Source organism: Cyprinodon tularosa, unplaced genomic scaffold (genome assembly GCF_016077235.1).
Source record: "Cyprinodon tularosa strain WSP-4 unplaced genomic scaffold, ASM1607723v1 ctg69, whole genome shotgun sequence".
Lineage (NCBI taxonomy): Eukaryota > Metazoa > Chordata > Actinopteri > Cyprinodontiformes > Cyprinodontidae > Cyprinodon > Cyprinodon tularosa.
This window is the reverse complement of record NW_024039440.1, coordinates 707,487-731,819: the sequence shown is the minus strand read 5'-3', so window position 1 is coordinate 731,819 and position 24,333 is coordinate 707,487. Positions and strand designations below refer to the sequence as shown.

General features: G+C 37.3%; 1 protein-coding gene across 1 annotated transcript in view; it reads left to right on the top strand.

The window, feature by feature from the left end:
• Positions 1-4,025: 4,025 nt before the first annotated feature.
• LOC119771757 (NADPH oxidase 4) overlaps positions 4,026-24,333 on the top strand; it is a 31,812-nt gene continuing 11,504 nt past the window's right edge. Inside the window, exons 1-11 of the mRNA XM_038267885.1 lie at positions 4,026-4,216; positions 4,503-4,598; positions 9,163-9,273; positions 9,365-9,449; positions 12,344-12,441; positions 14,281-14,308; positions 16,012-16,084; positions 18,741-18,821; positions 20,145-20,304; positions 23,646-23,810; positions 24,012-24,074. Of these exons, the coding sequence (XP_038123813.1) occupies positions 4,163-4,216; positions 4,503-4,598; positions 9,163-9,273; positions 9,365-9,449; positions 12,344-12,441; positions 14,281-14,308; positions 16,012-16,084; positions 18,741-18,821; positions 20,145-20,304; positions 23,646-23,810; positions 24,012-24,074 (1,014 nt within the window). The 5' untranslated portion in view covers positions 4,026-4,162. The remainder of the gene's footprint in view (positions 4,217-4,502; positions 4,599-9,162; positions 9,274-9,364; positions 9,450-12,343; positions 12,442-14,280; positions 14,309-16,011; positions 16,085-18,740; positions 18,822-20,144; positions 20,305-23,645; positions 23,811-24,011; positions 24,075-24,333) is intronic.

Here is a 24,333-nt window from a genome sequence, read left to right as displayed (position 1 = left end):
AGAAAGACGGGAGAAGATAAACGTCTGACACCTTCTTTACCTTTACTGCTGTTGTGAAACATTGATTTGCTTGGTAGATAAGTAGGTAGATTAAATTGAATGTTCAGATAAATAAATAAAGGTAGGACTTGTCTTTACAAAAGAAAATGTTACCATATGCTGATAGGGTCATTATTTTGCCCTTTCTGGATTTTGTGGTTCTCTTTGTTTTATTTTTAAGTTTTCATTTACACTTTCATTTATGTCACTCTGTGTTTTCCACTTCATAGGTTTAATTTGCATTTAGTATCATTCTCATTCTCATTGTTTTCTGTTTTTATTTTTTATTTTTAGTTCTTATGTATTTATTGTTTATTCTCTGTTGCCAGTCTCCTTTCCGCTAGTTCCCTTCTAGTCCGATCTGTCCAAACCTGCTTCCAGTTAGTTAATTATTCCACTCTTTGCAGTTACTGTTTGCTGGTTACTGTTTGTCTTTTTTTAGGCAATAGCTTCATGTATTAAGTTAAGTTTGGTTAAGAAAGAGCATTGATTTTAAACTAGCTCAAGTGTTTCTGAATATTGAAAACATTTTAGATTTAAGAGAAATATCTTGAGAACTTTCATATTGTTATAGAGCAATATCCCAAGAAATCTAAGCAATGTATCTTTTTTCCGTTCTTCTTGAAGAACTTGATATCATTATTAACATGTTTTTTTCCTTCATCCTGCAAGGTTTACATTAAAGCAAACCAGATAATGCAGAATCTCTGACTATTGTTTTGCTTTTACATAATTGTAACAATTAAACTAATATATTTTCCAGTGTGTTTGGTTTTATATATGATCATATATGAGGACAGTTTTGGCCCCATGCACAGCATGATTTTCATATTTTATTTAAAAAAAAAATGCAATTAAAGATTAACGTTAGGCCACCCCCTCAGTGATGGACACTCTTGTTATCCTACACTGCAGTATGTCTGCTTTCCAGCTCTGCTATGGCCTCTCCCAGGTCCCTGAACAGCTGTGTGCTGTGGAGGATTCCTCTTTCATCCGATGGACTGGAGCGTGAAATGGTGAACCTCTCTGCTCTCAGGAATGCGGGGGAGTAAATTCAAGTCACAGCTTTTTCTTCTCCTCTGGGGTCTTTCTGAGCCTTTTATTCAACACTCTTTTTAGAGTGTGGAAGCACTTTATCTGTACTTTGACTGTAATTTATTTGAACTGTTTTTGAAAGCAAAATTTTTAGTAAGTCAATGAACCAATACTTTTAAGCCTAGTTTTCCTGCTGTGTATAGCTATATCTGATGTTTGTGGGAACACATTTAATTCAGTTCAGTTCAATTAAATTTCAACCAATCCTAAAGGGATATTAAATGTTGCAGTGACTCATGGGCTGTGGGTTCCAGACATGGAACAAGCTAAATAATTAAAATTATTAGGGAATGATTATTGATAATAAGATCTGCTGGAAGCCTAGCATTATGCATATTTAGACTAAATTATGTAGAGGGATTGCAATTTTTCAAAACCTTCTCTGATTTATAAAGCATTACAAATTCTTGTAAGTTGTAAAGGACTACAGGAAGGTGAAGGGGTTAGAATAAATTAGTTTTCCTTCCTCATACCCCTTTGTGGACATAAACACTAAGCAAAACATATAACACAAATATGCATGCCCATGATGGATGTTTGAACTGACCAAAATTGTAAATGAACTGATAAATGATTTTATCTTTTGGATTTTATGATACAATAATAATAGATATCTATAATTTTGTTTCTTATCTCAGTCACATACCATGCCGCCTTGATAGGTTATCACTGGGGAACTTTGAGAGTCCTTTAGTAACGGGTAAATAATAAAGTGAAAGCTACACAAATATAGCCCCATCAGGTGCAGAATCAACTTTATTTGACCTGTTTGTGCACACGAACAAGGAATTATACTTGGATTCCATTTTTATGCCAGTTTAAATAATCCGAATAGTGGAAACTCAGTGGGAAAAGAAAACGATTGATTAAAAAAAAAATAATACACAGAAACAATCATGTTTCTCTGTCCTTGTAAGGACTTTCCATTGACTTCAATTCATTTTCCTTTTATTTCTAAGTCCTAACCCTAACTATTACCAGTGCATACCTAATCCTCATCCTAAACCGAACCTAAATTTAATCAACATCTTAGTTCTAAACCCCAACCCAAGAAGAGAATATTTCCTCATGAAAAGGTGTTTGTACCTACAAGTATCTACAAGTCCCCACAAAGCAGCATGTTACTAGAAAATTGGCTTTACACTGTCCACACAATATAACACATTCTAGGGACCCCTGAAAAATTTTTTAGGCTAGGTTTAAAACTTTTCTTTTTAATAAAGCTTAAAGTTAGAGGGGCTAAGATTATTCTGAGTTATCTCCATAGTTATGGTTAAATAGGCTTAGGCTGCTGGAGGACATGGGGGCTTCTTTACATTCTACTTCATCCTATCACTAATCTTCCATTCTGCATTATTTGTTAGTTCAACCCCTAACGTAAGTTCTCTCTGCTTTTCTCATCATAGTAGCTTCATCTGGTCTATTCCTGTTTCGATGTTATCCCATTCCTGGAAATAAATATCAGTTGGTCAGCTTCTATCAACACATTCTGTTACAGATGATAGAGTTGGGCCTGTTTTTAATGTTAAGTCCTGTTTCTCTCGTAGATATACCGAAGCGTTCATCTTTTCATTTAGCAACTGTATTTGCTCTCTTCAATCCCTTTTACATGAAAGCTGTTAGAGCTCATCTTCTTAGCTGTCTCTTTCCTAAACAAAGCCACTTGTCGAGGTAGTTGTATGGCAGTTTCTTTTTGTATATCTTTTCTATCTTCTTCAACCCCAGTCATCTTCAGCAGAAGGTTGGTCACACTGAGCCTGGTTCTGCTGGAGGTTTATACCTGTTGAAAGGGAGTTTTTTTCTCTCCACAATTGCTGCATGCATGCTCTGTGTGAGGGATTGCAGAAGAGTCTATATAAAATGCAAGTGACCTTTTTTTGTGTTTGTGACCTGTTTAGCCAATATAACTCTGGGAATTGTTGTCCCAGAGTGAGATCATAACCCAACAGCTTTGCCTTCACAAGCAGACCACTATGCTTGATACTTGTATATTACACTTTATTAAGCATTATTCAGGGACACAGAATACAACGGACACAGAAAGGGAGATGAGAGCAGGGGGGTGCCAGGAATTGTGGGGCCCCATGATAGACATCGACCCCCCCCCTTTTTTCATAGGAGCTTTGAAACCCTTATGAAGATGCATTGAAGAGTATCATTTACAATGTCAACGTAATTTTATTGTAATATTTCTACTAAGGACATTAAAAAGTTTAATATAAATAAATTAAGCTTTTCATTGACATCCTATTAAAATAATAACAGCTTATTTAAAACAAAAAACACAGCTGTAACCATGTACACACAAATAGAAAATAGGTTTAGGATTGTTAAAATATATTCTTATTAGGTTTCACTATAAATTTAGAGAAGGAGGGGATAAGAACAAATGACTTCTGTGGACACAGGCTCATCCAGGAGGATCATGCCCTGCAACTCAATTAATGCAATCAACCGGATTTCTTGCAAAAAGTGGCAAAAAAAGAAAATAAAAAAAAATTGATTTTTTTTCGCAATCTTACTGTATCATCGTATGGAATTGTCTCTGTAAATTGCCTTGACCGGTTATGTGCTGAGAATTTTCGCTTTATATACATAAATTGAATTGAATTAAATCTACTGAGATATTCACTTGATTTGGTCATATTGGTCTATGGCTCCCTCTAGTGGCAGAAACAAGAGTCAACGAGTAGCGAGGCGATGTTCATTATTCTGCCTGCTGAAACTTTTGTTGTTTCCATCAGAATTTAATAGGTGGTTAAATCAAAAAAACTTATTTTTACCTTTAATCACTTGGTGTGTGTCAGTCGTGGAGGTTGGAGCGGCTGGTGAACAGGCCGCTATGCAGGGGTTTTATCGTAGAGGGAGGGGGATAAGAACGCCTTCAGAGCAGGGAGGGGGGAGTTAGAGGAACAGACACCGGGAAAAGAGTCAGAGCTGCTGGAGAGACATTTCTCCAAAACCTCTCGGAACTGAAGACTTGTGAAAATCCTGGAGCAATTTTAGCGGCAGAGACCCTGAAGGCACCATGGCTGCGCTGCGGAGCTGGGTGGCCAACGAGGGAGCGAAGCACTTGGTGCTGGTGGGGGAAAGTTTGGCATAAACTTTATAACTAATCCCTTCAGTTCCTTTCTTCTTTTTTTCTTATCAGCTGTTTTACATTTCTTATATTTACTTTCAGATGTCAATGTTTAATGTTTGTTAACCATCCAGCTGGTGGACCTTAAAGATTAAGCCTTAAATGTCACATCAGTTTATAGCATCTGTTAGAGGAAAATGTACATTTTCTCTCTCTTAAAGTGATCTTATGATTGATGAGTTTATTGGTGTTACAGTAATTAATACATGGTGTGTCTGCGTGTGTTTAGATGCTGTGGCTGGGAGCAAACACCTGGCTTTTCCTCAATACCTTCCAGCTGTATGCCACAGGGCAGGAGTACCATTACCTCTACAGGATGCTGGGGGTGAGGAATCATAACATCTGCTGTAAAAAAAATAGTAATAAAAAGTCACTTTATGTTTATAACTTCATTGTAGAATGATTCATAAACATTGTTTTGAAAAAAAAAAAAATACAATTTGTGAAGTTATTGTAGGACTATAAGGCATAAATGTCCCATTAGAGCTGCTTTACACAGATGGTTTGAAATCTTAAAAACACACTGATACACAACAGAAGATGTAGAAGATGAGTTATCTTTTTCAGCATATATGGGATTTTACATAACCTCCCATTTAGAGGCATAGTAAAAAGTATATAATGCAAGAAGAAAATCAACTGTTGGCAGAGCACCCCATAAAAACTCTTTGCAACTTGCTGCAAACCTAGATAAAGACACCAAGCAACTGAAATGATGAACAGCTTTGACAGATGTTTACACTTTATATTAGTTGGTTAACTATTTGTGTCTCTGGAAGTCATCAGTTGTGCCTTGCTTGCAGAATTGCTTAGTGGGATTTTTGTTAAATTCCTGTTGGTTTTCTGTAGGTGTAAATTAAATACTAAATGCATTTTCCCTAATATTGCTTTCTTTTTCGTAATGTTCATTGTTATTCTCAAAGAAGGCTTTACTAATATACTGATCTGAAATAAATGTCCTCAAAAGGCACTCTGTAGCACATTTTTAAATTATCTTTTATGAATAATTTTATCTTTTGGTATACGGTTTTAAAATCTAACATGGTTTCTTCATCGATATGAATTGGATTTGATTACAAGTTAGGAAGATCATTGAAACTTTATGAATGAATGCAGCTGTTACCGTAACTGGGCCCAATGTGTGAATCGTAAAAGTCCAGACATGGACTGTGAGGGTCCTGATATTGAGGCACAGAGAAGAAAGCTTGATGATAAATAGGCTTCATGGAACCCAAAAACATTAAGTGGTAAATTTTCTTGTAAAAGACTGAGGTGACTTCAGGTCTCAGTACTCCCAATCTTTCTCACTTCAGTTTACTATGATAGAAAGGTATTCTTGGTATTCTGAAAAACAGAATAGCAAAAAAAACAACAACAGAAACCCCCTAACAAAGAACATAAAAAAACCCTAAGTCTTAAGAACTTCCTGTTAGAGATCCACTGCAGGCCTGAGCCTTTCATTCACATTCATCAACTAATAAAAGATTTGAACTTTAAAATTATCCTGAGCATGATAAGTAATGCTCCTACTGCAGGCCACATTTTACACTGATATTGAGGGCCTTCTCTGTTGCTGCTTTTCAATTGTGGGATAACCTGCTGCATTAGAGAGGCTCCATCATTGACCACATTTAAGACCCACTTGTCTTCAAGCCTTTTATTGTTCTCTAACTTATAATATTAGTGAAATATAGTTTGACCTTGTTTAACTGGTTTTATTGTGTTTGATTGTTTCTGCTCTTCTGCGTTTTTTATATTACGCTTTTTTTAAACTTTCAAGGAGGTGTTTTAGTTTGCAGTCATAGGCAGTGTTTTGTTTCAGCTGTGGCTGTTTTAAGGCACTTCATAAACAAAGTTGGTATAATGCTGCAAAGAAATTATTTTCTCAGTGAAACCAGCATATTAGCATTACAAACATTTTTCTTGTGCTTGACTTTGTGTCCTGCTTTATTCCATACTGTGTTTAAAAGTAACAAAACAATGGTTATATGATGAATCACAAAAAATAGTTGTAATATGATTTATCTAATAGGCCTATATAAAACAATGGAATTAAATCAACATAAAAATTAAATATGCGTTTTAAATAGCAGGATTACGGATCAAAATAACTCCCCAGACTTTCAGCGTCTCTTTGAGTCCTGTTTAGGTATAGCACAACTTTCAAGGAGGGGGCTTTCTACCTAAACTGACAGACTGAACATATGGAACATTATGGAGAGATGCAGTCAGAAGGTAGCGCCGGAAGATGAGCTGCAGAGATCCAAAGCTCAGGTGGGAGAACCCATGAGGACAAATATTAGTTTTTCCATTACATTTTCTTCCTCTTTATCTGGAGCCGGGTGGCTGGGGAAGTGTTCGAAGCTGAGATGCCCTGACTTCCTGATCCATACACTTCCTCCAGCTGCTCTGGCGGGGACACTGAGGCGACACCAGGCCAGCTCAGAGACTAGCGTGTCCTAGGCCTTCCACGAAGCCTCCTCAAAGCAGGACATCCCTGGAACACCTGCAGACGGAGGCGACCAGAAGGCATCCGAAACACATGCCCGAGCCACCTCAGCTGGCTCCTTTCGATGTGGAGGAGCAACGACTCTACTCCGAGCTCCTCCTGGGTAACTGAGCTCCTCACCCGATCTCAAAGGATGCGCCCAGCCACCCTGCGAAGGAAACTCATTTTGGCCGCTTGTATACTTAATCTTGTATATCTTGTACTTATGACCATAGGTGAGGGTGGGAACGTAGATCGATCGGTAAATCCGATACAGCGACCACATCACTGCTGATGCTCATCCATCCCTCTATCGATCTCACACTTCATCAGTCCCTCACTTGTGAACAAGACCCAGAGATACTTGAACTCCTCTTTTTAAATAGCAGGATTACGTTACAAAATAACTGGACAGGCTTTCAGTGTGTCTTGTAGTCCTGTGTAGGTATGGCACAACTGTCAAAAAAGTTACACAGTTTTTAGGAGACACAGCAAACAAGTGGAAGAAACTCACCTGTTGGATAAGAACAAAATTGTACTGCTTGCAAAATGATGCATTCGGGGGAAAAGTTAACACTCTACATCACCACGTACATAGAATCTTTATTGTTAAGAGATAATGGCGGAAATATAATGGTGTAAAAAAATAAAAATAAAAACCTGTAGTGAATGGGACTTTAGCTCTAGCCCACTATAATACTTGGGAAGTTGACTTTGGTAGAAATATTTGTGCATACACTGCCCCTTTAAACGTATGATTGTCATACAATGACAAATGGTAAATACTCTGTATTTGCAAATGTCAGCTTGAAAAAAAACAGAAGCGGCTGCAAAGTCTTAACAAACCTGTGCCCTCAGAGCACCAAGAAGCTATGAGAAAAGGCAGCAAACAGCATGTGTGAACTGTTGCACCGCCTGTACAGTGGGAGGCAAAAGGGGAGGAAAGGGGCAAGTGTGGGCAAGCCCCCGTTTCCACTGAATGCCTCGCTGGAGGGCTTAAGTCTATGTGCCTATCTTTATGTGCACATAAGTACGAGTGCAATGTATATCCAACGCATTAATACTTCAAATAGCCTCTTATCTTATTCACCTGCTTGGCAGGCGCGTTTGGGGTGTTAGAAAGGAGGGTATCAGATCTCCGTCTGGTTGTTGCTGCCGTCAGCTGCTGTTCTTTAAGAGGCTCTTTAAGAGGAGTGTGTGGATGAGGGTTTTAAGAATAAAAGGGTCAGGATGGGTTAACCTTAAGTTATATTTAGGTTTAAGCTTTGGTCTGTTCTCTGCAGCATTCTTATATTTCATTTATGGTCCCTTAAATCTGACTTTACATTTTGTTGACCATCAAACCTCATTGATTTGGTTAGATTTCTTAGACCAGAACATCTTCACAGGCTCGATCCCGGTCATACCTTTTTAGTCTTCTTTTATCTACACCCCCCCCCCCCCAGCTCAGTTAAGTCAGAGATGATCAAAAGTGGCAGCACCTGCAGTGTACCAAGCTCTCAACAAATGTGCTGAGTTTATGAAACGTCAGAGTGAGCCCGACTTTAATTAGATTATCAAGCTGCAGATTGCGTTTTATTCAGTCAGATTATCCGTCTTGCTCACACATTACTTCAGCGGTGCTTCACTACTTTTTGTCATGCGTTGCCTCGGCATGAGATGTTGATTCTTGTGTGCAAAGCAGATGAGTCACTGTAAAATCTGTAAGCTTAGACCTGATGAATGGATGTACATTACCTTTTAATCGTATTGATACCCCTTAAACCTTCTACATTTTGTCATGTTACAGCCACAAACCTCAGGGGATTTTATATGGATTTTTTGGGACAGACAACACAAAGTAGACCATAATTATTAACTCAAAGCATTGGCCCAGTCAAGGCACAAGATCTAGATCCAGTTTAAAAATCTGTTTACAGAGGCTTCTTTGCAAGGAAGAATGGACAAATAAAAGTGACTGAGACAAATCAGACAGAATAAATACTCGGGGAGGTCTAATACAAATGCTCACAAAACTTTATTTGGAAACTTTGTCTTTCAAAAAAGCCTAAACTGCTTTGTTGTAAAAAGTACACTGGATTTTCTGGTTGTGATGTAATGCAATGGGAAATCTCAAAGGGATATGAAAACTTTTCCTAGTCAGGGAATAAGAGTTTGGTAAATAAGGATCATCTTTTCCAATGAGCCTCAGTCCTAAGGTTGGTGCCTGTTAGCAACATACTTTCAGCTGAGTCACATTGTAATTGTTAGCGGGCTCAGACCTCCACATGGTGAAAGACAAAGGTGGTTTGCTATAAACCTCTGCGGTGAAGTCATGCCTCGAGTTCTCAGCTGGTCTTGATTACATAAGCTAGAGCTGTGGGCCTGTCTGACAGCGTCTGCCTTTCTCCATCTTCCCAAGGTCGGACTGTGCATCAGCCGAGCGTCTGCCTCTGTGCTGAACCTGAACTGCAGCTTGGTGCTGCTGCCCATGTGCCGCTCTCTGCTCACCTTCATACGAGGAGCACACGTGGTAAGGGTCACCAACCGATTGAAATAAACAGAAAAAAAGATTAGGATTTTCGCTCCACAGTGATTCTTGTCTGTGTTTCACACTCATGCAGGTATCAAGCAGAAAGACACGGAGGCTGCTGGATAAGAGTAAGACCTTTCATGTGGCATGTGGCGTAGCCGTCTGCCTCTTCTCAGGTAAAATCCCCCAGCAGGCTCCCATCTCCCTCTCTACTGTCTTCCTTGTAAAGTGTGATGAAATGGATCCGTAGTGGTCCACCAGCTGGGCGATTATTTCTCCTTTGTGTTTTTTAAGTCTAGCTTTGTGTTTTGTGTCTCCTCTCACGACAACATGAACCTCAGACAGCTCCGTATCCGCCAGGGTTTGAGTTCACAAGCTTCTACCTCTGACTCACCCATGTTTAGTTGGCTGCTTTTTTTTCTGAAAAGCTGCCTTGCATTAGTGTATCTTAAGCAGAATCTTAGTTTCACATGAAAAAGCACAAAGGGTAACTAAATTAAGCATCCTGCACATATAGCTGCCTGCTGCAAGCATTTCCTCCGCTCTCTTGCTTTGGTTTAAACATCTGTTAACCCAAGACTCTTTGATAATGTCAGACGATCATTATCCAGGAAGTAGGAGACGTCTTTCTTCCCATGCAGACATTTGTCAAATGGATAAAATCCAATTCTATATAAATGTCAGATAATTTATGACTTAATTGAATTATTAAAAGCTCCTCACATGAGTTTTACTCTTGTGTTGCATAAAAAAGCCTAAAATACGCTCATAAAAAGGCAAACTTTGCATTAGAAACTAATAATATGTCCAAAAACACTCTTATAGTGAAATAAACATAATTACATTTAGGTGAACCCATTCAGTTTTGCATCTAATGTGTGGATGCAATAACTTCCCCTGAAAGGGTGATTCATGTGAGAAATATTTTAATCTGAATCAGATCCTTTCTTTGGAGAGGCTCTCTGATTGGTAAAGAAGGCAGATCACTTTAACGCCTTCTCCCACTTTATAGATTCTGTACTGGAAATGTGAAGTAAAAAACTAGATGTTGCATTCTTCATGCTTACTCAAGCCTGAATCGATTTCAGCAAGCAGCTGGGTGGAGTGACCTGTCACCAAACTTGAAGTAAACATGGAGAGGTTGATTTACATTTTATAAGGTTCACCCAAAAGCTGAAACAGTTCTTCTGTCTTGTCGGTGAAAATGATAAAAATGTGTATAACTGACCCAATATGAGATTGAAACTATTCTTTTTCATACACGATAAGTAGTTTACGATACCTAAATTTTTGTATTGTTTTAGAAAAAGCCTCCCTTTCACTCTTCCTTTTTAAAGAGAAAAGCATCTTTCATATCAGTGATGTGCTAAGCCGTGTAGATCTGGACCAATTCTTCTCTACCACAACATAATGAATGTTTAAAGGCACACCGCGGACTTTGTCACCTAAAGAGTTGATGCATATAAGTTATTTAAAATGATTCCTCAGGCCAATATAAAGCGCTTGACACTATCAATGCTACGAGCGGGGCTCCCCTCTTGAAATACTAACTATGCAAGATGGGAGAAGACGGACTGTTGTAGGCCATGTAGTGTGACCTGGAAGAACATATTGCAGGCTTTTGCTCTACTATTTTTCTGCCTGCTTGACTATTGGTCATGGCTGAGGCAAGTAAAGGGTTTAAACCTTCTGAGGAGGCTTAAAAGAGAAAATGTGAAGTGATCATGCTCGAGGAAAAAACAAGAATCAATTGTGGAAAGGAGTTTGTTCTGATGTAAAATAGATTCTATTTTCTTAACTTTATTAATAGACTGGTAAGTTAATACTTTGCTCCTAGTATACAGTCATATATCTCTGTTATTATATTTTTATGTTTAGTAGAAGAAAAATAAAGCTAGCAGGCTACGGACAAAAGCTAAGAGAACCGCACCGCCTAAATGTGTAAATCTCAGGCATTCCGCGCAAACGATAGATTCTTACTTTCATAAAACAAAACCAGTAGAACATAGTAGCGGTAATCCTGATACTGCTTCACTGGTTTTTTTTTATTTTTCAAGTAATTAGCAGGGCGGCTGTTTTTACCTGTGTAGGTGTAAACCTCTGACGTAAAAGATACAAGTCTAGCTCCCCTAGTGGCCAAAAGTTGCACGGTGCGCCTTTAAGCAATAAAAATATTAACCAGCCTTGTAAAAACTGACACACTAACATAGCGGATATAAAAAACAATATATTGATTAGCAATCATATTCCAAAAACCATTAACTTTAATTGATGATGTTTTGGAACTGCAGAACAGTTTATATTATCATATCAAATAATGATTGGATCAATAAGTTCTCTGTTCTTGTTTCATCATATGAATGAAAGCAGCTGTTGCTGCGGTTCAGCAGCTCATTTGTACATTTTTATCTTATAGGTTTTCTTTTAATATCTGAGAATTTTTTTGAAGTCTGAAAAGATCAACTTTTCCCATCATCACAGTAAATCCTGTAAAAATAATGAGACAAATATAGAAGCTCCGATTTTCTCTCACTGGTAGTCATCTGAATTTTCGGCAAGAGATCTTTAAGAAAATTCAAAAGATGAACATTTTCTTTTTCCTTTTTCTGTTATATCATCCGTTAGCTTAAAACCATAAACCTCTTCACCTTTTACTGTATAATAACACACACATTCACATAATCTTTATTCTCTCAGTTGACAATAACACTGTGGACAAAGAGGCAGCAGGATGGAAGAGAGACATAAACCGTGAGAAGAAAGGCAGGGAGAGGGGGGGGGGGGGGGGGGGGGGGGGTGGACGCCAGTGGGAGTGGGAGAGGATATGGGGGAGAGAAAAAGGGCCCTTGTGTGTCATGATTACAGCCTCTAATTCCATCAGCTGTTGAACGGCTGCGTACTTAGCCTGTGATGTCAGGGAGAAGTGTCTGTTTGAGCTGCGCTGCCTTTTTGCTGAATGGACAAAGACGTCAGTTATTTATCAGTCTGGAGATGAGGAGAAATCCTACCTGTGGGGGTTTCTTCTTTAACTAAAATGTTTTTCCTTTTTTTACTTTCTCATCATCTGCAGTTGTGCACGTTTCAGCCCACCTGGTAAATGCGGTCAACTTCAGTGTGAGCTACTCAGACGACTTTCCTGCTCTGAACTTTGCTCGCTACAAAGGAGAGGTAAAGAGTTTAATATAACATTGCTAACATTAGGCAATGTGCAATATAGATCTAAGAATTTAATGGTTTCCAAAAAGAAATGTTCTGAAGTTTTAAGCTCTTGATTGGCTGATCCTATTTCCCCTTCACACACTGTAAATAAGAAAGGACCTCTATCTTCTGCATATAAATAAAAAAGATGACTGATAATTAAGCAATAGTGATATCCTTCATATTGAAAGATATATGTACAAATAAACTCAACTTAAGAGTATTTCTGAATATCAGCTTTACTCTTTCACAAGAGATTTTAAACGTCACATTTAAAGTTTTCTTAAAAATTAAGTTGGGTCTTTTTTGTCAGAAAGCTGGGCTGAATTATGCAGATTAAACTCGCTGATACTAAGTAACTCCTCCGATAGGAGAACTACCGGTAATAGGGAAGCAGATCTCCTCCCACTGCAGCCATCAAGTCATTAAAGACGATGAACCAAAACAGCTCTAATCTCAGATTGTTTCATGGTTAAAAAACCACAGACTCCAAATATTGTCTGTACGTAGGTAGAGTGGACTGAGCAGATACCGGGGGAGGAAAAAAGATTACAATCACCCATCTATGTACATAATTAATCAATGTTTAATAGACATTTAGATCTATTGCTGTAGCCTGTCTGCTCAGTTCAAACCTGCAATTGTTAGCAATTAAACAGCTGTAATCACTTCATCTTTATTTCAGGACATAAATGCTGAACCATTTTTTTGCGCTTACTGGATCAAATATATTCAAAAGGCCTTGATTGGGTCCTTAGTCTCGGATTCTGTAAATATCCTGAAAGCAGAAATCTGCTTCACAAATGAAATACTTCCATTAAGGATGGGGAATTTTTCAAATGAAGAATTTGTAAAAATGTAAATAAATATTAATATTCATTATGGATTGCTGAGCTTAATTGAAATCATAAAAAAGAAGGAATCCTGTCCTTCTATATATTGGTGATAGAAAATACAAACTCCAGAGACTTTAAAAGTGACAGATAAGTGAAACAAAATGCTGATGAGGGTGGGGGTGTGGGGGACTTAGCCAGTAAGAAAACTTTAGCTTTCTTTTATGCAAACAGTCCAGCCTCCCCACCTGCTCCGTTTGTGGGGGGTAGATTTCTGACCCCGGATTTGGTGCTGGTTCCAGCACTGCAAACGCTGAAGGAGGAAAAGCTACACTGGCTTCTGAAAAAGGTTCCTTTACTGAAAAACCACCTTTTTTTTTACCATTTTAAATGCAAACATCAGTAAGGTTAAAATTTGAGGTTTATGAAACATTCCAGAACATTTCCTGCTCCTAAGTAGTCTATGATAGACAGAATTAGAACCTTGCAAACGTTAGTTTATTGTTTTCTCATTAGGGCCCGTTAGTGTAAATGGAAAATCATTCTGGTCTCTGGCCAATTCATCTGAGCCTCTCTAATGAAATATCTTGTTTTATTTCTTTAGTGTGACAGCTTCTGAATATTTACACATGGGAAACTGCATCAACATGAAAATGTACATTTACACAAAGATTTTGGATTGTAATTACAGTAAAATAATGAATTTGGCATAACCTATAACTAAACCCTATGAAGATTAAATTTATAGGTCATAGAGTTTAAGCTTGAAAATGTAGTGACTAAAATAACAGAGTCTGATCATTTTAACGTCCGCAGGAGGACAGAGAGTCAGTTCAGACAGTTTGGCATTAATTCTGCAGACTGTTTTCTCCTCAGCATTGATCTGTTGCCATTCAAGGCAGCTCACACAAGCATTACTGTAACCAACTGAATGATGAAGACTACAGACCTCTTTCTTTTTTTGTTTCATTCTCAGGACCCCAAGAGGATAATTTTAACAACAAGTAAGAACAGAGACCCTTATCTTCTTAACTTTGGTGAATGAAGTTCTATAGATTTTATCTTTCGCTACATAATTTTTATTCTATATTATTGTTTAGTTTGTTTTTTAAGCAGTTTGGCACAGTTCTAGATTATATTTTGGAAGATCATATTTTAACACATGTAAATAACATATTCTAACTTCCTTAGCTTGAATAAAGTCTTATTAGATGTTGAAAATAATAATCTTACTGCGCAGATCAGAATTTTTTAAATGATTGGCTGCCCTCTCCCCTCACTGCAGGACTTAAACACAGATGTTGTCTTTAACAACATATCACAAAAAACTCTTCTCATCCTGTTCTCACTGTTTGCACTGTTGCCTTCAGGTAGACGGTACAGATGAAAAAAAGAACTGATCGATTCACTGACAGTTTTTAGCCTACAGCTATAGCTAATCTAGATGCTCTCAAAAAAATCCATAAATTGACATAAACGACAGCGTAACAATGAGCATGGATAGGCTGTTTCTTTTTAATTTCAGTTATTTTTTTAACTGTTATTTGTTTTAATTCTTAAGCTGTGTTATTTTAAGATACTGTGTTATTTTAAGTATTTTAAGATACTATAGTTATTAATGTATTTGTATTTTTTTGTGTATTTTTTAGCATCGACCGGCAACAGTTTTAATTTTGTTGTTCATGTATTATTGATAAAATCAAGAATCCATCATTATGGATTCTGTAATAATTTTTTATTTTTATTTTGTTTTAAACTTCTTTTTATACCTTTTTAAAAAAAAGCACTGCCAAAATCTTGATTAGCATTGCAGCAATTAAACAGATTTTTACATGTTGCCACTATGACTGTCCAGATTTGATATTGATATTAGAAATTGTTCCAAATTCAGCCATAAAATCAATATTGAAATATATCGCCCTGCCTCTAAATCAGAAAGAGGAATCTGATATCAGAAAGCTCCTAAAACACTACAATTCTATTGGCTTTTGTTTGAAGTTTATTTAATTATATGGTGAATAAGAAATGGGTCAGTTGTTCCCATACCTGGTTTTAAGAATTGTTTTCTTTTTGAGAAATATAACTTAATCTAATGTTTTCTTTCATATTGATAGTTTATCAGATACATATCAGTATTGATTAATACTCACACATTAGTCACAAGTCACATTAGTTGGGTATCATATCAGAAATAAAAAAGTTTTATTGGGACAACCCTAGGTAACACAGTTATTCTATTTTTTTTAAACATATTTTTGTTTTGGCTATAAAATCCTGATTTTTTATGTTAAAAGGCCTCATTTCCAGCCACCCTAAATTTTAGCACCCTACAAAGATTCTTAAATACGTACACTCCGACTAGTCGTATTTACTGGTTTTCAGAAAAGTGGCAAAATGAAACCATTGCTTTAAACCTCAATCTATCAGGGGTTTAAATATTTTTTTTGCATCAGTGTTTTACATTAAAAGATATAGACTTTAGCAGAAGCAACTCTAAATGCATTTTGGCCTAGCAGACTATTGCAATTTTGTTGGTGGAATTTGTTGCATGTAAATAAAATCGCTCTAAATACATGTTTTTATAAACCTTTTTTATTTCTGTCACATTTAGATCAACCCAGCCAGATTAAACAAGACAGTTGTTGTCGATAACTTTATGTTGACACTGTTTATTTTGTCTCTACTCTGTCATAATGGTTCTCTTCAGTTCCAGGAGTTACTGGTGTCCTGCTGGTCCTTATCCTTCTCCTGATGTTCATATCTTCCTCCTACTGCGTTCGGTATGCTGAAATAAACAATGGTTTCTGTTATTTTAAAAGTTCATGCTTTGTACTAAGAGAAGAGGAATGCATTTAAGCTAGTAGATATGCAATACAAAATATTTTGTGTTTGACATCACTAAGGGTGGAGAAGCAAGTTAGATTGTTTGTTAAAAACTTCAAAATCCAAACTTTCGACCTTGGGCTAATTTCTTAAAAAATGCAGTGAGGAGAGTAGTTTGGCTGATTGTTGCTCATGACAACAGTTAAAAAATCTTAAAAGGACTGAAAATACTGTTATGAGTAAGAACATATACAGTGTTCAGGGTTTGAAAAGCTGTGTTTTGAAACAGAAACCCCCCCCCCACCCCCAAAAACATAACTGTATGGCACAAGTCCAATGTATACTAAATTGGGTTATTATACATATATGAAAGGATCTAGTAATCTAAATGATATCGATTTGCAACAAAAACATAATAATAGTTACATTTTGTTTTTAAACTGTTTGTAAGGTTTATGAAACATTCCAGTTCAACACAAACAAAAATTCCTGTTTGTGTTAATACTGTGTCGCTGGATTTTTACATCCAAATGATCCTTTAATAATAACTGCATTATCAATCTGCTGGGTCTGTAGGGACTAGTCAGTCTGCTCTCGTTCAACAAAAATGGGGTTAAGTTTTGGGTTGTGTCAAAGTTACACAAAAACATCCTAAATTTAATTTTAGAAAATGACCATATCTCACTCAAATAAGCTTATCTTCGACTGATACCACTTAAAGTCCTTATATAAACGCAGTCAGTATGTTTTTTGATATCCGCTAATATAGCTTTTAACTCCTTTAAAATGGACATTTTCAGTTGAATTAGTTTTAACTGTACATAATATTTTTCTGAGTAGCTGTTAGAAGATAAATCTAGTTATATTTCTTAGATACTCACAATGACTTTCTGTTAGCAAAATTATCTTTACCTTCATTCCAAAACAACCCTGTAACTTTGTGGTGTTCTATAATGAAAGTTTTAACATGTCCCATTTAGCCTCCTGTTATTTCCTCTGAATCAGAATTAACGTTTGGATCTTTCGCTTGACTTCGTGTTAAAACTCCTTAGTGATGCTAGAAATTGCAAACCTTTTGTTGTCTTCTCTCGCTATTTACTTGGTCTCTCAATAGTGTTGCTTTTAGAGTGAGTAGTTAGTGTTTTATGTAAATGTAAATCCCTTTATTGGAAAGTCTCTGCATTTTAACCCATCCCCTTGGGGAGCAGTGGGCTGCCATTGTGTGGCGACCGGGGAGCAATCAGGGGTTAAGGGTTTTGCTCAGGGACCCAGAATACATGCTGTGGCATTTGATCCAGGTACTCGCAACCTTCTTAGAGCACGAGCGCACTGCTCTAACCCCTAGGCCACCACTCCCCTTTTGGCGTCCGACAAACTGGTTAGGGCTAGAAAAAAAAAAAAATCTGATTCTGATTATTGAACTTTTTTAAATCATCTCTAGAAATGTAGGTCAGGTTTATTTAAGTCATGCTTCATCATCGCTATGTTATGTCTACTTTGTGCTGTGTTTCTGCTGGAGCTGAGGCTCATCTTGTGCCATAGATGATGATGGTGATGTCATGCTGACGGTCTTTTCTCGGTTCACTGTGGCATTCTGTGGTTGGAGGACACAGTGTGGATGTGTATGTGTGTCACAATGGGGTTTCCAGCTCCTTTAGTAAGTGAACAAACAATAAGAGGCTTTTCCAGGTTTTAGATAAGAGTCTGGCTCAGGGTTTCCAGTGTTGGGATGATGGCTTCTGCACACTGGAGGGAAACCAAAACAATGACCAAGAGGGATATATTTTCATATCACAATACATCCTGATATTCTTGATCACTCTTCTTTTGACAGTTTTTATGAAACAATGACTTATATTTTCTGTACAGCTTTTATTGGAGGCGGGTCTGACTAAATTACTTTATAAGAAACTGTCAGGTTTCCAAAATACATGAAATCTGTTAATTTGGCTTATTATGTCATTGGAAATTATATCACATCAACAAGTAATAATTCTAATAATTTAAATCTCATTAAATAATATCTGAAACCCTTGTTAGAACAAATACATAAATTGGTTTACTTGATTTGATTAAAAAAAAGTCTCAAATGTTTAATTTTTGACTTGGTGTTATTTTCTGTCATACTTTTTAAAGCAGATTGAAAGAGGATTTCTTTCTACTAGATGCACAGTTTTGTTTATGTGATAACTTTGGATTTCTGAAGAGATTTTATATTTTTCCTGTTATTAAGACAACTAAAAAATTGTCACAATAAACAATTAAAACCCAGTAACTCTGAGATCTGCATTCACCAACAGCTTGTTTTCCAGGGTGTTTGGGTTCATCTTATACTAGTGATGTTTGCAGTTTAAAAGCTGCTATCAGTAAAGCAAAGAGGACAGCTTTCTAACAGTAATTGTTTTTAGTTTACATGGTGGGTGTTGTTTGTAATCACCCCTCTAATATTGACCTCTGAAGTCCTGCTTTCAAGACTTTTTCTGCAATTATACCTCTTATTTTTGTCTTTATATATATTTCATGCTACATGCTATCTAAGTAAGTAATTTTCATTTATTTATGCTTTTCTAAACCAATTGTGCACCTTTATTATTTTTGCTTTGTGTATTTCAGGGTCTCGAACTATGAGATCTTCTGGTACACACACAACCTCTTCATCGTGTTCTACATCATCTTGATGGTGCACATGCTCGGGTAGGGACTTTATCTGTACAGGATTTCTCTTTTCGACTCACTTGAGATTTTTCTCTCTGCTCTGTTGGAACATTATGTTTTCTTCTGGTGAAGAAGTTTAAAATATTAACAAATATTTTAACAGTCTGTAACAACTAAGATCTAACAGACCACCAAATTATTGTTTGCCCTATCGCCGTTTATTCAAACTTATCTTTTTGAGGATAAAATAACACATTTTGAACCTTTTTAAATGTATTTTTTCTGTGTACCCATACAGTTTTTGTATATCTATAGATGCATTTTTCCCCACAGACAGTCAATATTTGATCTCCATTCAGTATTTACACAATGTCTTTAACTTTTATAAATTACTATTTACCTATTTGATTCTCAAAATGTATTAATAACATTTTAAAAGCTTGGTATACAGTTGCATCCCCTCTCCTTTACTCTGGTTGCCATAAATCACCTGCATTTAAAATTACAACACTGAAGCACAGCAGTGGCAGTAGCATCATGCTGTGGGATGCTAGTCAGAGTCGATGGATCTGGGCAGAGGTTTACCCCAAACAGGTCAATAGCCTTAAACAATCAGCCACACCAACAGATCCGTGGTCCTCGGCCCTGATGTTGAGAGGCCAATATCCTGCATGTTTAAGATATGTCTCTGTTCAATAAAGTGCTAAACAGAGATCATCAACAAGCATCAGACATACAGGAAATAAAAGAAAACACATAGAAGATGTTATAACAACTTAGCAAATCAAATTATGTTTCCTATGCTGGGTCAAAAGCTGATGAGAAAAGGAGGGGTTTATTTGAAAAGATTGGAATTAAGATCCCTCTATAACTTTTTCAAGTTATGCAAAGTGATGTTAAGCACTTGCTTGTTTAATCTGTTGCGTGGCAGCAGGAAACAACTGGATAATGAATACCACTGATCTAGAGTTAAAAAAAGAAAGTAAGTATTTATAGTTGGTTTGACAAATTATTGAATCAGGGAATGAATATTGGTGACAGTTTTCAGATTATTGCTTGGAAAATGTGACCATATATAATTTTCTTTCAATTCAATTCAGTTCAAAAGACTGTATTTTATCCGGATTGGGGTTTTCCCAGTTCAGTTTTATAAGCTATTTTGTAGTAGTTTTTATTTCTCTATCAGAGCAGATCCCATTAACACTTTCATGTGACCAATTATAGCAACAAAAAAAAGAAATGCTCAAGGAAGGCATTTTTTTGCTTTTGTCAACTTTTATTATGATTTTTTTTTTTTTTGCCAAAGTCTCTTTGCTGCTAAACCCCAAATCCTGATTGTTCTCATTTGCTTTTTTATCCCAGTGGAGCTCTGAAGTATCAGACCAACGTGGAGGCCCACCCACCTGGCTGCCTCAGACTCAATCAGAGCAGCACGGAGCAGCAAGTTGATGATCTGGACCTGCTAGAAGATGATGATAGGAGATGTAGTGAGGACGCGCACTTTGAACCACACTGCCCTCAGGTCTGTGCATGTTTGTGTGTAAATATTTGAGTGCCCTACGTGTGATCTGAGGGGCTAGAGTTGTTGCAGGGAGCTGGACCCATTTATTAGAGGTGTGAGGGAAGGGCTCTGCACATCAAGGCATGTTTGTGTGATTGTGTGTTTGCCTGTGGTTGCCGGTTCCATAAAATCCCCTTTATAGTTGAATAAACTCCCCTGGCTTCACTTAAGCCTTGAGCAATTCATCTTACAGGTATCTCTAAAAACGGCAGCTTTTTTTTCTTTTTTTAACTTTGCATAATTTTTATATTTCCCTTTTTTTTACTTAAATTTTATTGTTTTTAAATAACAGAATAGGACAAAAACAATGTCAACAATATTTCAAATGATACATAACAGTAAAACATTGAGGTTGAATATGTTGAATCTCCTGTGGTGTCTCATTTTTGGGCTTGGTTTGTTGCTCATTTGTCCCATTTTGTGTGAAAGTCGTTTCAGTCTCAGCTTAAATGTGAGTTTTTCCATGTTTAATATATCCACCACCACCGCGTCCATCCAATTAGATTTCCTCTTTTTTAACCAACATGCTTAGGGAGATGTTTTTGAATGGGATGACAGCTGGATGTTCTTATGCTGGTTATACTTTTATGTTATTTAAACAGATGAATGTAGCGCTCTCAGGCACTCAAGATTTCAGCACCCAAATATTATGCTGATTTGTGGAGGTCCACAATTCTCTTCTTGATGTTCTGCCTGATTTCTTTTATTTCCATCATATCACTAAAGGAAAGTGCATTCAGTGTGTTCCCTTAAAAGTACTTTCACAGGTGTGGCTTCAGTTAACTCTGATGTTGCGAATTAGCCTATCAAAGGCCTTCAATGCCATTACTTCATTGTTGGGGTTTTCTCAGACTCTTAAACACAGTAAGATTTAAGTTTGAGAGTTAGGCCCCGTCCACACGAAGTCAAAATGAACACGAAACGCTGATATTTTCCAAAACGTTTGCCGTAAAGACAGAGATGTAAAATAAATGTGAGCGTCCACACGAATGCATGAAAACGCTGCAAAATGTATGCCAGGCCTGTAAGTGGCGCTGTGGTGCCAAAGCAAAAATAAGCGACGAAATGTTGGGCATGCGCACTAATATTTATACATGGTTGCCCTGCAGGTCCATTTTCATGGTTAAGTCAAATTCAGGTGCTGAACTATGTCGTCGATATTGCTCTGTTCTTCCTGGAGATATTCCAGAAGAAGAAGATTCTGTTGTAAGCCCGACAGCAGGGTGAGTAGCATTAGCAGCAACGGCGCCATTGTTGTTGTGATACTGGACGCGCATGCGTGTTTAGAGGCGACGCTATGACGCATGCGTGTAAAAAAAAAATGCGGTTAGAGCGTAAAGATGGAAACGCGAAAACGGCGTTTCGAAATCTTCCCACTCTGAAGGCTGAATAAAAAAAAGATCGTTTACAGACCCCCGAAACGCCGGCTTCGTGTGGATGAGAGGCTGGTTTGGTGAAAAATTTGTGCGTTTAGGCCAGGGTTCGTCTTCGTGTGGACGGGGCCTTAGAGAGCAAGAAAAAACAAAACTATGCCCTGTTAGTCTTCTTCTTAGCATAATAAATAAATTCTATAGTCATAACTGAGCTAAAACAAGAGCAATTAGTCAAAGATTTATGGAAATATTTCTAAAAATGTTGTTTTAGTTTCAACTATTGTGAACATTTTTGTATATGCTCTTGATGCATGTTTGGCAAGCACAAGCATATAGGTGCAATAAACCCAAGTAAATATAGTTAAATAAGATAATCTTATGCCTTAATCAAGGATATATGTTTCCCTCCATGATATCAACACTTATACTGGTTATCTGGTCTACTGTCTAAATAAACAGAGAAGTGACTCTATGGTTGCATGGTGGCCCAGTTTCTAGTTCTGTCACCTTGTAGCAAGAAGAAGGTATTTCTGCATGAAGTTTGCATGGTTTCCATATGCATGTTTGGATTCTCTCCAGGTACTCCTTCCGTTACTGTATGTCCTTGAAGTTAAACTTGTCATACTGTGGATAAGATTTTTTTAGCTTTTAACCAGAATTGTGATGTATTATTCATTTATTGTCCCACAATGGAGAAATTCATTCTCTGCATTTTGACCCATCCCCTTGGGGAGCAGTGGGCTGCCATTGTGTGGCGCCCAGGGAGCAGTTTGGGGTAAAGGGTTTTGCTCAGAACCCAGAGTGGAGACTGTAAGGATCTTAAAAGGGCTCATTAAAGAGCACAAGCGCACTGCTCTAACCCACTAGGCCAACACTCCTCACATTACGCTCGCATGTAAAAAAAAATGTTGCAGCAATATTGAAAATGGTATCAAGTGTTGAGAGTTTTTCTTAGCATCTGTATGAGCAGGAAATTTTAGTTTAATTTTGACCTCAGCTTTCAACTGCTGAAGTGAGAAACCATTGCTAATAAATATAAATCTGTAAAATAAATGACATGACAAAGCCGATGATGGACTTTCATTCACAGTGGTCTGTTTGGATGCAATATTTACAGTAGTAGGCTGTAATATGTGAGGTGTCATGCGTTACGCAGTTTTTTTTTTTTTGAGTAGATTTTACTGCTATGAAGAACATTTGTTGTACTTTATCCCCACACCCAATACAGGTCTTGGTAAACAAGATCAGAGAGCTCAGAAACATCATGGGGAACCTAGAAATGACAAATGTATGTTACTTATGATCCACTCCACTGTCATGCGCCCCTGATTTCATGCAACCCTACTAACAAAACGATTAAAGAAGAGCAAAGTAACGAACAAACCCCAAAGACAGCTTTACTGTGTTAAGATAGGCTGTTATTTTTGATTCTAGGTTATTTATTGCTTTTTATTTAAATATGTGGTCATTACGGTTTAATATTAGTCTAAGGGTTCAGTAAACAGCTTTCTGTTCATTTGGATTTACGCAAATTAACTGAAAACTTTCCTTTTGGATTTTCATGAACAAAAGTCCTGAACAGGCACCTACTGATTTCCAGTATAATATGAGAGCAGAAGTTTAGTTTGGAAAAAGAGTCTAATGTGGAGGGAAAATACTGATTGCTGATAAGTACTCCAGAGAAATATTTTGAAAAATATTCAGACTACATAGAAGCTTTTATTTGGCTTTAATGTCACAAGAGTAGACAGTTAAATAAAGGAAATCTATTTATGTTGTCTGTATTTCATCTTCTGTTGTTTAAAATAGGGTTATGAGGATGAGAAAAATAATTTTACTAGAAGTTAAGTGTCATTGATAAATAACCTTGTGCTTTTCTGCAGTGATGGGTAATTTTTTTGTGCTGTGTGTGTCTCATTCTGAATACAGACTTGGCTCTGGGTGTCGGGTCCACTCTGTCTCTACTGTGTGGAGCGGTTTTACCGCTACATCCGAAGCAGCTCCCCTGTTACCATAGTGGCCGTTACCAGGCATCCTTGTAATGTCATCGAGTTGCGCATGTTCAAGAAGAACTTCAAAGCCCGTCCTGGACAAGTGAGAGGACATGTGGTCACGCCTTAGCTTTTTACTTTCATTGCTCCTCAGACATATTTCTGTTTTACCATTAATTCAAATATTTTTCTTAGTTGTTACTGTAACCTGCCTCATCCATTATGTCTGCGTGCCCCATGTTGGATCTTAAACTTCACCCGTTCCCTCATCCTGTTATTTCTCCATCCTTATCTTTTCCTCCAGTATATTGTTCTTAACTGTCCAAGTGTGTCTTCATTTGAGAACCACCCCTTCACCCTGACAAAGGTAAGACCGCCTAACCCCCGACACATTCCTCACTCGTGACACATCACCAGCCCAGGGACATGTCTGCATAAACACGCTCCTGTTTTCACAAGAACCTATTCTATCTGCTTCTCTACAAAGAAAAAGCACTTTGGCCTCAGCCAGGGCCCTGGATGCCTTCAGTGGCTTTGTCTCTAGATAAGCACTGGAGTCATTCAGGAATATTATATTTCACTGTTTATTAGTGTTTCAGATTTTCTTCACATTGCACAAGAAAAAC